This window comes from Rhincodon typus, chromosome 30, assembly GCF_021869965.1.
Source record: "Rhincodon typus isolate 14 chromosome 30, sRhiTyp1.1, whole genome shotgun sequence".
Classification (NCBI taxonomy): domain Eukaryota; kingdom Metazoa; phylum Chordata; class Chondrichthyes; order Orectolobiformes; family Rhincodontidae; genus Rhincodon; species Rhincodon typus.
In genome coordinates, this window is record NC_063361.1 from 37,482,262 (window position 1) to 37,495,902 (window position 13,641).

A 13,641-nucleotide genomic window follows, 5' to 3' on the forward strand; every position below is an offset into this window, starting at 1 on the left:
ATTAGTAAATTGAATACAAAATTGGCTTGGTTATAGAAGATAGACGGTAGTTGTGGAGGGGAGCTTTTCTGACTGGAGGTCTGTAACGAGCGGCGTTCCTCAAGGATTAGTATTGGGACCTCTGTTGTTTGTAATATGTATAAATCATTTGGATGAAAATGGAGGTGCTCTGATTAGTAAGTTTGCAGGCAACATGAAAATTGGTGGAATTCTGGATAGTGAGGAATGTTTTCGAAGGATATAGCAGAATATAGATCAGTTGAAAAGTTAGAGGGAGAAATGACAGATGGAGTTTAATCCAGACAAGTGTGAAGTGATGCATTTTGGGAGGTCAAATGCAACAGGGAAATATACAGTAAATGGCAGGACCCTTTACAGCTATACATACAGCTTTATAAAGATATGCAGAGGGATCTTGGGGTGCAAATCCATAGCTCCCTGACAGTGGCACCACAAGTGGATAAGGTGGCTTGCCTTCGTTGGTCAGGGCATTGAATGTAAGAGTGAATAAGTCATGCTGCAGCTATATGAAACTTTAATTAGGTGACATTTGGATTACTGTGTGCAATTCTGGATGCCAACTTTAGGAAGGATATGGAAGTTTTGGAGAGGGTGCAAAAGAGGTTTACCAGGATGTTGCCTGGATTGGAGTGCATTAACTAAAAGGAGAGGTGGCCAAACTTGGAGGCTAAGTGGTGACCTGATAGTTTTATCTTAGTCTATGAGAGACATGGATAGGGTGTACAGTCAGATTTTTTCCCCAGTGTGGACACGTCAAATACTAGGGGACAAGGTTTAGGTGAGAAGGGGAAAGTTTAAAGTAGATGTGCAATTTTATTTTTCCCCCCCACAGAGGGTGACAGGTGGCTGGAACGTGCTGCCGGGGGTGGGGGGGCAATTTGGTAGAAGCAGATATGAAGCAGAATTGAAGACCCATTTAGACAGACAGAAATGTTGAAATACAAAGATATATAGGGAAAGAACTGCATAGCCAAAGTGGATACCAATGGTGGAACAATTAAAATTGGGGATACTCAAGAAGCTAGAATTATGGAAGTTCATTTGTCTCAGAGGTTTGTGGGCTGAAGGAGAATCCAGGAGATAAGGAGCAACAATGCCTTGAAAGGATTTATGGTATGTATGGAAATCTTCAAAATCTCAGCAATGTTACTGTCACCCAATAAACAATCTGTTTATGCTGAATTGAAAAATGTAAGTGAGTGCCTCACTTGTTCCAACTTCTTTTACAGAAACGATTCGGCAACCAGAATAACAAGATTAGACAACTTGTCCCAGTGGATGTTCCTACTTACTACAGATATCCTGTGGTTTGTTGGCCGTTATCAATGCCTCTTGATGCTCCTCCTTAAATAGCTGGTTCCAGGGGATAGAGTTGACATAGCAGAGGTTCGGGTTTTGGTGAACGAACACCAGCCCGTTACTAATTTCTTTCAGAGAGCGCAAACCCAGGGACTGTATCTGGAGATTCTGCACCAACAATGCATAAGCACCTCTGTAACCAGAAAGGCAGCCAAATCAAAATTTAGAACCAAGTTATAAACTGTGTCCTAATCGTATTAAGATTTTAAAACATTGTATTTTACAACTGACACTCCTTGGTATAAGTGTAGCAGTAATTGCAAAACTCAGGTAAAGTACATAAGAATGGCGATTAAAGGGAGTGGTGGGGGGGGGGTGGCGGTGCGGTGCGTACACAGCAATCAGGGCACATGCACACAGCAGCCTGCATATGTTTGGCAATGAAGCGGATGGAACATGAATGGGGGTGATGAAGAGAGAAAGAGAAAAGGAGATGGTCCAAATGCAGTGATCGGTCAAAACTGAATCTCACCTGTATAGCACTCGCGCTCGGATTACAGCAAGGTTCTCAAATACGTTGAGGTCAGTAAAATTCTGTGGCCATGCCTCGATATATAAATACCCTGCAGAGTCAGAGCAATTGCGTTAAAACACATCAAAAACACAGCACATTGCACGGACCAGGTTCAGGGCATCAGGTAGACTAATCTGTAAAAGCATGATTCAGGATGGAATTTTTTTAAAAAGTCATTCATGGGATGTGGGCATCGCTGGCCAGGTCAGCATTAGCCACAGGGCAGTTAAGAATCAACCACATTGTTGAGAGTATGGAGTCACATGTAAGCTAAACCAAGTAAGGTCAATATTATCCTTCCCTAATGGACATGAAATGGTTCTGGTGTTAGTGTTGATATTTCCAAGTCTTGGCTTTATTCAATGTGGTTGAGACAGTGAAGAGTGATCACATCAGACGTTTTGAATGGACAGGAGTCTAAATAGGAAGATGTTCCTTTCACTGACTGGTGAATTAGCAAAAAGGGTATCACCTTGACTTTAGCACAATGGTCACAGCTGCATACAGTGTTCAATTCTGTGTGCCACACTTTCGAAAGGATGTCAAGGTGTTGAGAGATTGCAGAAAAGATTTACAGGAATGGTGGCAAGGTAGCAATTATATACAGAGGCTGGAGAAGTTAAGATTGTTTTTCTTCAAAAAAGAGGGGATTTATTACAACTGTTTGAAATCATTAATAGTTCCAATAGAATAAATAAGGAGAAAAGGATTCCCAGTGGCCAACAGTAGGTAACCAGAAGATATATATCTGACATCCTTCCTGAAGCGTGACATTCAGAATTGAACATCGTACTACAGAGGACACAAAAGTCAATGTTGATTTAGGTAACTAGGCAAGAACCAGAAGAAAGGTGGGGAAATATTATTTTAACATAGCAAGTTATGATGACCTGGATTATGCTACCTAAATGAAGGAAAGATGCAAATTCAACAGTAAATTTCAAAAGGCAATAAGATAAATTCTTGAAAGGGAAATACAATTTGCAGTGCTATGGGGAAAGAGCAAGACTGATTGGATAGCTCTTTCAAAAGCCAACATGAGTACACTGGGCCAAATGGCCTCCTTCCCTAAACCTGCAAAAGGAGGAGAAGAGAAGATGGCCTTCATGCAGAAAATGGCAGTATTATCACACAGAGTTGCTGGTTTCAGTTAATCACAGCCTATCAGGAAACAATTGGAGAAATAAAGAGTCCATACCAGTGATCTCTGTCAAAGGAGCAAAGACCTGAAGCTTCCTTGGATCCAGAGGGGGAGTCTTTGTAGCTGGGTCACTGAAAAGGCAAAAAATAAATACTGAGCCTATTAGTACAGTGACCGGTTCCACTGCACCAACAAGGAACTATTTTGCCTCATCTGTGGACATTCAAGAACCACCAGCAAGGGGCATACTTGACAGGAAAATCCAATAGTGGGTATCAGCAGAAAATTAGACAGAGGTCTCACAGCCAAATCCAATCCTGCCTTCACTAATCTGTTATGTAAGACACATTCATGCTTTCATCATTACTGAGATTAGAGTGGACATTTGTTGCATTGACAGTGATATACTGAGCATCTCTACCAGCCAGACTAAAAGCTGGGAGTCAGTCCTGATGTGTGGTACCTGGTCTCTTTCAGAGAGAGGAGACTGTGTGTAAATTGTGTGAAGGCAAAGCGCGGGAGGAGATTAGAAGTTAGATTTTCAGATGACCTTGGTGCAAACTGGAAAATGACAGTGAGCCATATTTTCTGCTACATGTTTAGTTTAATTCAAATTATGCAAGGTTCTGGAGATCTACCCTGGAAATGGACAGTGTGTCCAAGCAACTTATTACTGGAGGGAGCAAGTGAACACGCAGAGTCAAAGGATGGAATTAAGGGAAAGATCAGGGGTCACAATTGGAAACACTCACCCAGAGAAGGTCTCAGTAAGAAACACCAAGCTTCCAAAGATCTTGCTGCAGCCAGTGAAGGAATCAATGTTGTTTGAGTTCACAGCCCGCACTCCCTTCAGACTGTTTACACCCAAACCATTACACACTAAAAGACAAGATAACTTAGTGAGAAATATGCAGATAAGCAGCCAGTACCAAACAACTTCAAACAGACAGCATATTGGTTTTGTCTAAAAAAAACAAAGTAACCAACTCAATTGAGGGCTTACTCATACAACCGTTAAACTGGTTCTAGAACACACTCGGCCAATAGAAGATTGCAACAAAAATCAGGTTTCCTTTTTGACTTCCCACAGTTTCTCGACAAAGCTGAGTGATCTTTCCCAATCTGACTCTGCACATTGGCTGTAGGGTAGAATGCAAACCCCTTCATATCTCAGACCAGGACCTCAGACGCTTCTTCAACAGATTATCATTAAACCTGGGTCCACTTTACACATGTCACTAACAAAACCAGAGTCACAGTCACAGTTCACAGATTCACCCACACTCAGCAGAAATGGATAACTCTTTAGGGTCATCTCACCAATCCCATCCAAGTGCCAAACAGGAACTGTTAACTGCTCACCTCAACAAATTTGATACTGACCTTTGGGACAGGGGGTATTGCACCTTTCGCATTTATGTTCACCCCCCCTGTTCAGTTCCCTGGTGTTGTTTGGACAGTTCAGAGTGCATGAGCCCACATTGGTCGCTAAATAATTATCTGTGAGAGTGAACATGGACAGCAAAAGGTTGCCAGGAAGGTAGGGAAAGAGACAGGGGAGAGGAGATATATTACAACATGATCAAAGATAAATTTGACAGGAATAAATGAGGAATTAAAAACTTAAAAATTAAAAGAATTAAAAATATAGGAAAAACAACAGGATCTTACGTGGGCACTTTTTGACACAGCTGGCTCCAAAGATGTATCTTCCTTCAGGATTTGGCTTCAGATAGTATGCATGAGGTGTGTAAATATTGAGCGGCGGACAGTCCCCCCGACATGTTCCACCATTGCTGAAATAGTGACAGGCCTGGAGGAGATGAACAAAGTCAACTTGGCTGCACACCAGGATCACTCTAACCCAAGACGTGGAGCTGGTGTTGTGCATTACACCCAGGACAGGGTCACATGGGTCAAAAAGACAGGAACTATCCAGAAAATGATGTTATTAACTTACTGCACACACTGCCCCTTCTGGGACAAAGCATAGTGTACAGCAGAGACCAAAACTGAGCCAACTAGAAGACAAGAGCTCCACCTCTGATGTCTGGAATAACATCCCTTGGGGCCTTTGCTGTGGGTGACCCCCACTCACCCACCATCCACCCACACCCTCTTCACCATTATAACTGTTTGTGAGCGTACAAAACACCATCAAAAGGACTAATCACCCTTTTGCTAGGCTAAAGATGGTTGTGAATATGGAATGGAAGTTCACGTTGTGAGCTATCAATCTGTTAATCAGTCTGTGGATGCTTATACAGCTCCGCCAGGGAAAAAAGTGATGCTATGAAAACACCATACCTCTCTTTGAGACATATGAGATTTTTAAGAGATTTTATAGGGTAAATGTTGAGAGGATGTTTCCCTCTTATGGGAGAGTCTAGGACCAGAGGGTACAGTTTCATAATAAAGAGATGCAAATTTAAGACTCAGATGAAGAAGAATTTCTTCTCTCAGAGGGATGTGTGTCTTTGTAGCTCCATGCCACAGTGAGCTGTGGGGGCAGAGTCCAGTGTATATTTAAGGCTGAAATAGATAGATTATTGATCAGTAGGGATATCAGGTTAGGGGAAAGGGATGTGAGGAATGCTGGAACAGCCATGATCCTATTGAATGGTAGAGCAGGCTCACAGGGCCAAAAGACCTACTCCTGTTCCCATTTCATATGGCCCCCTGAAAGAATTTAAACTTCTACTTAATTTTATCTACTGTTAATGATACTACCTCCAGGTGTGCACTTACCAGGCAGTCAGTGTCTTTTGGTCCAATGCAGCCCGCAGCACACTGGCTGTGGCAGCAATCAGTCGGGTCTCGTCCTCTACATCGAGACAGACACTCGCGGGCACAAATCTTCCGAGTCACTGAAACACAGAAATATCAAGTCTGCAACGCACCAACCATGCTAAAGAATCAAATTCAAATTGAACCTTACAAACATGGTGCATAGTTGGGAACAAATGCATAACAGGACCAGATGCACAGGCATAAATGGGAATCTCACCAGTTTGACCTTCCACACCAACCACAGTGACATCAGCAAACCTGATCCTGGGAGAAATGTCTTTCTCCACCCAGAAATTTAGCATCAATAACCTCCAAAAGGTCAACAATAGGCCATTCACACAGTCCATTCAGAGTTGAGAAGATTGAGAATTACTAGAACACAAAGTGCTGAAGAAACGCGAAATTGCATGAAGATTGTAGTGTGATTTCAACAGAAACAATTCACTGGACTGTCACTCACATATCTGGCAATATTTAGGACCTGATCCCCAGCATGATCCTGATTCACAGGCAGGACTACAACTATCACCTGTGAAGGAAAGATAGAGATAGCATTAAAATAATAATGATACAGGGAACACAGTACCCATAGCCCTGAGTAACAGCTCCAACACCCAATGCACTTGTTTAGGGAGATATGAATTCTCTCCATTTCACCAAATATACTCACACTGCGCTGTCCGGTTTGAGTCCACTGATCCTACAAAAGGAAACATGTTGTTCTTGTCCTGAATGTCATCCCACTGGATGGTCTCTTGGTAACAGAGCCAAGGATTATCGCTGATCTGAATATTCCCCACCAGGATTTCTGTCAAACACACATTTACATTATAAACTGTCCCATAGGATTACCCCCAAACCCCCCTACCTTTTGGTGAAGTGTAAAACACAAGTCACTAAGTTCAGTAAAATTGTTTCAGGTGAGAACATTTCCAGCAAGGCCAGCATTTTATACCCATCCCATTGTTTCTTTAGGGAGATGGTGGCAAGCAACATAAAACAGGAGGTTTGCTTGCGCATTTCAGAGAATGGGAACATGTTAAGACTGCAGCACTATAAAGTTAATTCAGTTTATTAATCTATGGCCAGCACTCTTCCAAACTTCAGTTCCCAGTCCCACATATCCCTGCACCCTCCTCTAAATTCTGAAATCAAAGGAGCCATGAACCAGCCTCATGCTCCCAGTCAGAGTCAGGCTCAAAGGGAGCCTTGGTTTGAATTGTGAACGATACCAATGAGAAGGTTCTCCAACCTCATCAGGGTTGGCTTCATTACACGCTCAAGACAGTGGAATTTACAACAGTCTCGCTGCACTCTGTCCAATTTAAACCACTTGCTCAGTATCTCAATAATATGGTAACCTCAGCAATCTCAGTCTCCTCAACTTTGTCAGGATGTAATGACAGTTTTATGATTTCTTTGTCTCCTTTCCTCCTCCTTTCAGTTTGCTGATCTACTGATGCCAACACACCCCTTTGGACTTGTCACTGCTCTTTATTCCAGCTTTATTGTTATTCACAAGTGAAACATCCAATTCATGTGAAAAGAACCCCTTACCAGGTTGTCAGAATGGGAATCCTCAACTGAGATCAAAATTATAACTCAGGGATTCCTCCAAGATGCAGAAGAGTTTTTTTTTAAATTCACTTGTGGGACACAGGGATTGCTGGCTGGGCCAACATTTACTGCCCATCCCATATTGCCCTTGAGAAGGTGGCAGTGAACTGCTTTCTTGAACTGCTGCAGTCCAAGTGCTGCAGGTAGACCCACAATGCCCTTAAGGGAATTCCAAGACTCTGACCCAGTGGCACTGAAGAAATGCTGAATTGCTGCGAATACCTCAGCCTTATCTTCTGCACTAATGTGCTAGGTTCTCCCATCCTGGAGGATGGGAATATTTATGAAGGCATCTCCTCCAGTGAGTTGTTGAATTGTCCACCATCATTCACGACTGGATGTGGCAGGACATCTGAACTTAGATCTGATCCATTAGTTGTGGGATCGTTTAGTTCTATCACTTGCTGCTTGTGCTGTCTGGCATGCAAGTAGGCCTGTTTGGTAGCTTCACCAAGTTGACACCTCATTATTAGATATGCTTGGTGCTGTTCCTGGCACGCCCTCCTGCACTCTCCATTGAACCAGAGTTGATCCCCTGGCTTGACAGTAATGGTTGAGTGGGGGATATGCTATGCCATGTGGTTGCAGATTGTGTACTGTTGTACAGTTCTGCTGCTGTGATGGCCCACAGTGTCTCATGGATTCTCCATCTTCAATTGCTAGATCTGTTGGAAGTCTGACCCAGTTAGCATAATGACAGTGCTACAAAATACAATGAACGGTAAATTCAATGCGAAGATGGGACTTCATCTCCACAAGGACCATGTGGAGGTCACCCCTTGATAGTGCTGCAGATAGATGCATCTGCAGCAAGCAAATTGGCAAGAATGAGGTCAAGTATGATTTTCTCTCTTATTGGTTTCCTCAACACCTGCCGCAGACTCAGTCTAGCAGTTATAGAATCATAGAAACCCTACAGCATGGACCAAGGCCATTTGGCTCAGCGAGTCCACACCGACCCTCCGAACAGCATCCCACCCAGACCTAGTCCCTGACCCTATTGCCATAACCCCGCATTTAGCATGGCCAATCAACCTAACCTGCACATCTTTGGACTTTGGGAGGAAACTGGAACACCCAGAGGAAACCCACGCAGACATGGGGAGAATGTGTAGACTCCACAGAGACAGTCATCCAAGGCTGGAATTGAACCCGGATCCCTGGCTCTGTGAGGAGCAGTGCTAATCATGCTGCACAGTGTAGTTTAGGACCCGAACAGCTCAATCAGCAGTGCTGCTGCTGAGCCACTCTTGGGGTGGGCATTGAAATTCCGCAGCCAGCATACATTTTGTGCCCTTGTCACCCTCAGTACTTCCTCCAAATGTTGTTCAACATTGAGGATTGCTGATTCATCAGCTGGTTGAGAATACAAGATGGTAATCAGCAGAAGGTTTCCTCGCTCATGTTTAACCTGAAGTCATGAGACCTCATGGGGTCAGAGTCAATGTTGAGGACTCAGGACAACTCCCTCCCCACTGTATACTATTATCATAAATCATAGAATCCCTACAGTGTGGGAGCAGGCCCTTCGGCCCAATAAGTCCACACTGACCCTCAGAGCATCCCACCCAGACCCATACCCCTATAACCCACCTAATCTACATATCCCTGAACACTATGGGCAATTTAGCATGGCCAATCCACCTATCCTGCACATTTTTGGACTGTGGGAGGAAACCGGCGCACCCGGAGGAAACGCACACAGACACAGGGAAATCACGCAAACTCCACACAGACGGTCGCCTGAGGGTAGAATTGAACCCGGGTCCCTGGCGCTGTGAGGCAGCAGTGCTAACCACTGAGCCACCATGCCACCACCTCTGCTGGGTCTCCTCAGCCAGTGGGACAGGAGATATCCAAGGATGGTGATGGTGGTGTTTGGAACATTGTTGCTAAGGTATGATTCTGAGTATGATTATCAGGCTGTTCCTGACTCATCTGAGACAGCTCTCCCAATTTTGGCGCTAGCCCCCAGATTTAGCAAGGAGGACTTTACATAGTCGACAGGCTGTTTTTGCCATTGTCACAGAATCATAAAACCTCTAGTACTGAAGTAGGCCATTCAGCCCATTGTGTTCGTACTGACCCTCCAAAGAGCATCCCACCCAGACTGACTCCCCTGCCCTATCCTATCCCTGTAATCCCCATGGCTAATTCAACTAGCCTGCACATTCCTGGACACAATGGGCAATTTAGCATGGCAAATCCACCTAACCTGCACATCTTTGGACTGCGGGACGAAACCAGAGGAAACCCATGTAGACACAGGAAGAGCGTGCAAACTCCACAGACAGTTGTCCGAGGGTGGAATCGAACTCGACTCCCTGATGCTGTAAGGCAGCAGCTCTAACCACGGAGTTGCCATGCTACCCATTTCTGGTGCCTATGTCGATGCCTGGTGGCCCATCTGGTTTGATTTCTCTGATACTTCATAGTGACTGATACAACTGAGTGGATTGCCAGCCCATTTCAGAGGATAGTTAAGAGTCAACCACAATGTTGTGGATCTGGAGTCGCATGTAGGCCAGACCAGGCAAGGATGACAGATTTCCTTCCCTGAAGGACGTTAGTGAGCCAGATGGGATTTTCTGACCATCAACAATCGTTTCATGGTCACCAGTCAAACCTGAACTCCAGACTTTTTTTTATTGAATTCAAATTCCACCATCTGCTGTGGTGAGATTCGAACTCATGCCCCCAGAGCATTAGCTGAATTTCTGGATTAACAGTCTAACAATAATATCACAAAGTCATTGCCACCCCTTCCTCCCCACTTATGTGGGTCCTTTGGGGTGTGTGGAACCATGGGTGGTGAATGGACTCTCTATGGTCCCGATGCGACTGTTGACCGGAGTGAACTGCCCTCGGTGCGCCTCAATTGCAACTCATTGCCGAGTCAGGCTGAGCTGGTGCCAGTGGTCTGCAGCAATGTCACAGTAATCCACCTGACTTGTCTTGGAACACAGACCAAAGAGTCGAACACGTGTACGAGTCAAAGGGCGGTCACACTCCTCCATGATGTAATCAAGGTCAAGGTCGGTACGGGCTGACCGAAGGGGCCAAGTCCTCCTGATCAAGGCTTAACCTGGGAATGGTGTGAAGCTGTTGCTGGCGTGTGGCTCATTGGTATGGTGTCTTCTCAGAGTCAAGTCACTTGTAAACTCTAACTAAAGCTAAATATCGGCACAAGATCGATAGTTGACAAGTACCATAAGGGAAAGTTAAAAAGATCTTTGAAGAGAAAAGTATTATGCAAACTGTAAATTCCAGGGATAGTTCCGTCCATTTTTTGATCATAACTGACACAGACAAGAGAGCTTTTGAAATCTGCTCTTGGGTTATTTGGGGAGTGTTGAACTGCTATAAATCAGCTTTTCTATTATGAATCCCAAATCTGCGTCGATGTCAGAACTGGGACAGGAGGGATTAGTTTACAGAACCAAGACAGCAAAGAACCAAAGACAGCAGATTGTGCAAAGACTCTGACCTGTTAGACTTCTCATACGAAGCTCTCGGAGACCAGCACCAGTTGAATTAAAGTTAGACAGGACAGTCAGTGCAAACTGACCCTCATACAACTGGCTTCCTCGTATGATGCGTAGGTTTTCCAGAGGAATGTAGTCGACTGCATTGTGTGCTATTAAAACATAACCTTGGACTTCTTGAATATTCTGCACAGAACAAGAAAGCACAAAATGCATAATCAAATACTTGGAACTTGTAACAAGTACAGAGTTCATCAATAGACAGATCCCTTCACCATTAGTGAGTTTAGTTAGGAGTTACTCATTAAGACAGCAGGAAAGCCAAGATTCCATACCTGCTCTACACAGATCTCTGCCTTGGCTCCTGAGTATGATCCAGTGCTTCCTGCTGATCCTTGCCCTTGATCAGAAAGCATAAACCCAAGAATTCCACCAAAAGCATGACTGATTCACTGTGTTGATAACTTTAGTAGAACCATGGATAAAAAAATTAAATCTGACACTTGGGAGGAGTGAGACTGAGTCCCAAGGTGTAAAGCCCTGTCCTGAATGAGAAGGAATTGTGGTGAGGAGAGGAGCCACACACCACGTGGGACCAAGCTTCAAGGAGCAGGGGTGCCCTGCCCCAAGTGGAAAGGGAGCTACACTGAAATGAGCCATGTCCCACCCTAATTCTTTGCTGAGCTGTCCTCAGTTAGTCCACACAAATGTTGTCAAGTGCCCTGGATCCTACAGGAGAGGGAAATAAATCAGTTCATGCCAAGTCTAGTGACTGTAGTGAAAAAGCACTAATAAAGACATAAATGTCAGGGTCCAGGTATGGAATTAGCACATTGGAAGATCCCAGAAAGTGAGAATCCAGACCTGGAGTGGACCCAGAAATTACAAACTGATTTAATTTTTCCCAAACAGAGAAGCCAGCGTACACTCTTATTTCTATGTTACCTGTAGGAAGGATAGGTTGAGGTTCCCTGTAAGGTGAGTGATCTCTAGGTTGCCCTGTACCTCATGGCAGTTCTCATACTGTTTGCGCAGTGTGTAGTAATGGTTCTCTAAACTGAACGACAACTCCAGCTTCATGTCTGTCCCAGGACAAACTGAAGAAAATAGGAAGAGAATACAGGTATGAATTAGATTAGTGTCAAATTTACCGTACACCTTTCACTGTAACACTCATATACCCCACGGGTATACTCCTCTCTATAACACTCGCATACCCCACTGATATACCCTTAACTGTAACACTGGTATACTCCACTGATATGCCCCTCACTGTAGCACTGATGTTTTGACCCTCAGATTACTGAATTTGCAGGTCTCATTATAGATAGTCATAGGTTGCTTTTCTAAATAGTTGCCCACAAAAGGCTTAATTTTAACTTGAATTTGGCAGCGGTGCTTCTCACTTACCGCGGGAGATGGAGAGCTGACCTAAGCTAAGGTCCCTGCACAGTAGTGCCAGAGAGACAACACCAGTCCAGAAAGTAACAGTTTGAGCAAACATCACAGAAGCTACAGAGACACTGCAAGTATAGTCTGAGGCAGAGAGACTGGCTTCCTGCTCTCAACGTCTCACTGCTATATCTGTGGTAAATACCATCTCAGGTCAGTCCAGGACAGGAGGCAACCTTCAGTACCCAAGCCATTAGTGGACTAACTGGGTTATTCCTTCCTGGACATAGATACAGAGAGAATGAAAGCTAAATGAGACACCTTCCGCCAGCCTGTTACTGATAGACTCTCACATTCTATACTTAAAGTACCAGTTAATTCCAGTGGATCAGGTGTCCAGAGGCAAGAGGAGCTCCACACTTCAAGCCTGGGATCAGCACAACACTCTCCATTGGACTAGGGGAGACGGAGAGCTGAGAGTAGGTACGACACATAGGGCAACAGTAAAAACGTGTAGAAAATGAAGGAGCAGCAATGATAGGGTGAAGGAATAGCAGGCAGGGGCAACTCCAGGGTCTGAAATGTACTAAATGACTTACTTCTGCTCCTATGTCATATGATCTAATTGTGGGGTATTTATACTCAAATAACAACCTTTTGATCCTGTGAAAAGGATTATAAAAACATGTATACACTTGCAAAAATTGACAAGCCAGTGTAAGGGCAATGCCAATTCCCTGACCCAGGATAATAATGCACTGCCCAAGATGTTGATGAATGCTGTGCTGACATTAACAGCCAGTCAGAATCCCCATTCCATTGCTGTTCCCACAAAGCCTGTCTGATTATATTACACACTAAACTCAGCAGTGCTTTAAACAGAACCCAACTGTGTCTCCTATCACTTCCTGCTTGTCTAATTCAGCTACTGCTGACAATACATAGTGCCCCAAATAAATCACATATGTTGTGAGAGATCAGAGTAAGGGTAATTCACTGTGCAACTGTACAGAGTCAGTGTTTACTCAGGTTAAGTGTTCCTCACTACGTAAATGGGCAGAGTCAGTGTTTGTTCACCCTGCAGAATCTGGATATAGGATGGCTCATTTGACATTTATCTACCACTTGCAATTTGGGAACTTAATGCAAGTAATGTAAAATAATGAGACAACACCTCCAATTCCCAACACCAGCACTCTGACAACACCAGCTTAGGGTTACTAAAGACAACAAGGTGCAGGGCTGGATGAACACAGCAGGCCAAGCAGCATCATAGGAGCAGAGAGGCTGACGTTTCGGGCCTAGACCCTTCATCAGAAAAG

At 44.2% G+C, this 13,641-nt stretch overlaps 1 protein-coding gene across 1 annotated transcript in view; it reads right to left on the reverse strand.

Moving 5' to 3' along the window:
* The window catches only part of LOC109930473 (receptor tyrosine-protein kinase erbB-2-like), a 59,961-nt gene that overhangs the window by 20,649 nt on the left and 25,671 nt on the right, over positions 1 to 13,641 (reverse strand). The window contains exons 2-12 of the mRNA XM_048614687.1: positions 11,873 to 12,024; positions 10,930 to 11,113; positions 6,496 to 6,633; positions 6,286 to 6,354; positions 5,784 to 5,902; positions 4,707 to 4,848; positions 4,419 to 4,535; positions 3,788 to 3,914; positions 3,093 to 3,166; positions 1,853 to 1,943; positions 1,314 to 1,513 (exon numbers count right to left, since the gene is read on the reverse strand). Of these exons, the coding sequence (XP_048470644.1) occupies positions 1,314 to 1,513; positions 1,853 to 1,943; positions 3,093 to 3,166; positions 3,788 to 3,914; positions 4,419 to 4,535; positions 4,707 to 4,848; positions 5,784 to 5,902; positions 6,286 to 6,354; positions 6,496 to 6,633; positions 10,930 to 11,113; positions 11,873 to 12,024 (1,413 nt within the window). The remainder of the gene's footprint in view (positions 1 to 1,313; positions 1,514 to 1,852; positions 1,944 to 3,092; positions 3,167 to 3,787; positions 3,915 to 4,418; positions 4,536 to 4,706; positions 4,849 to 5,783; positions 5,903 to 6,285; positions 6,355 to 6,495; positions 6,634 to 10,929; positions 11,114 to 11,872; positions 12,025 to 13,641) is intronic.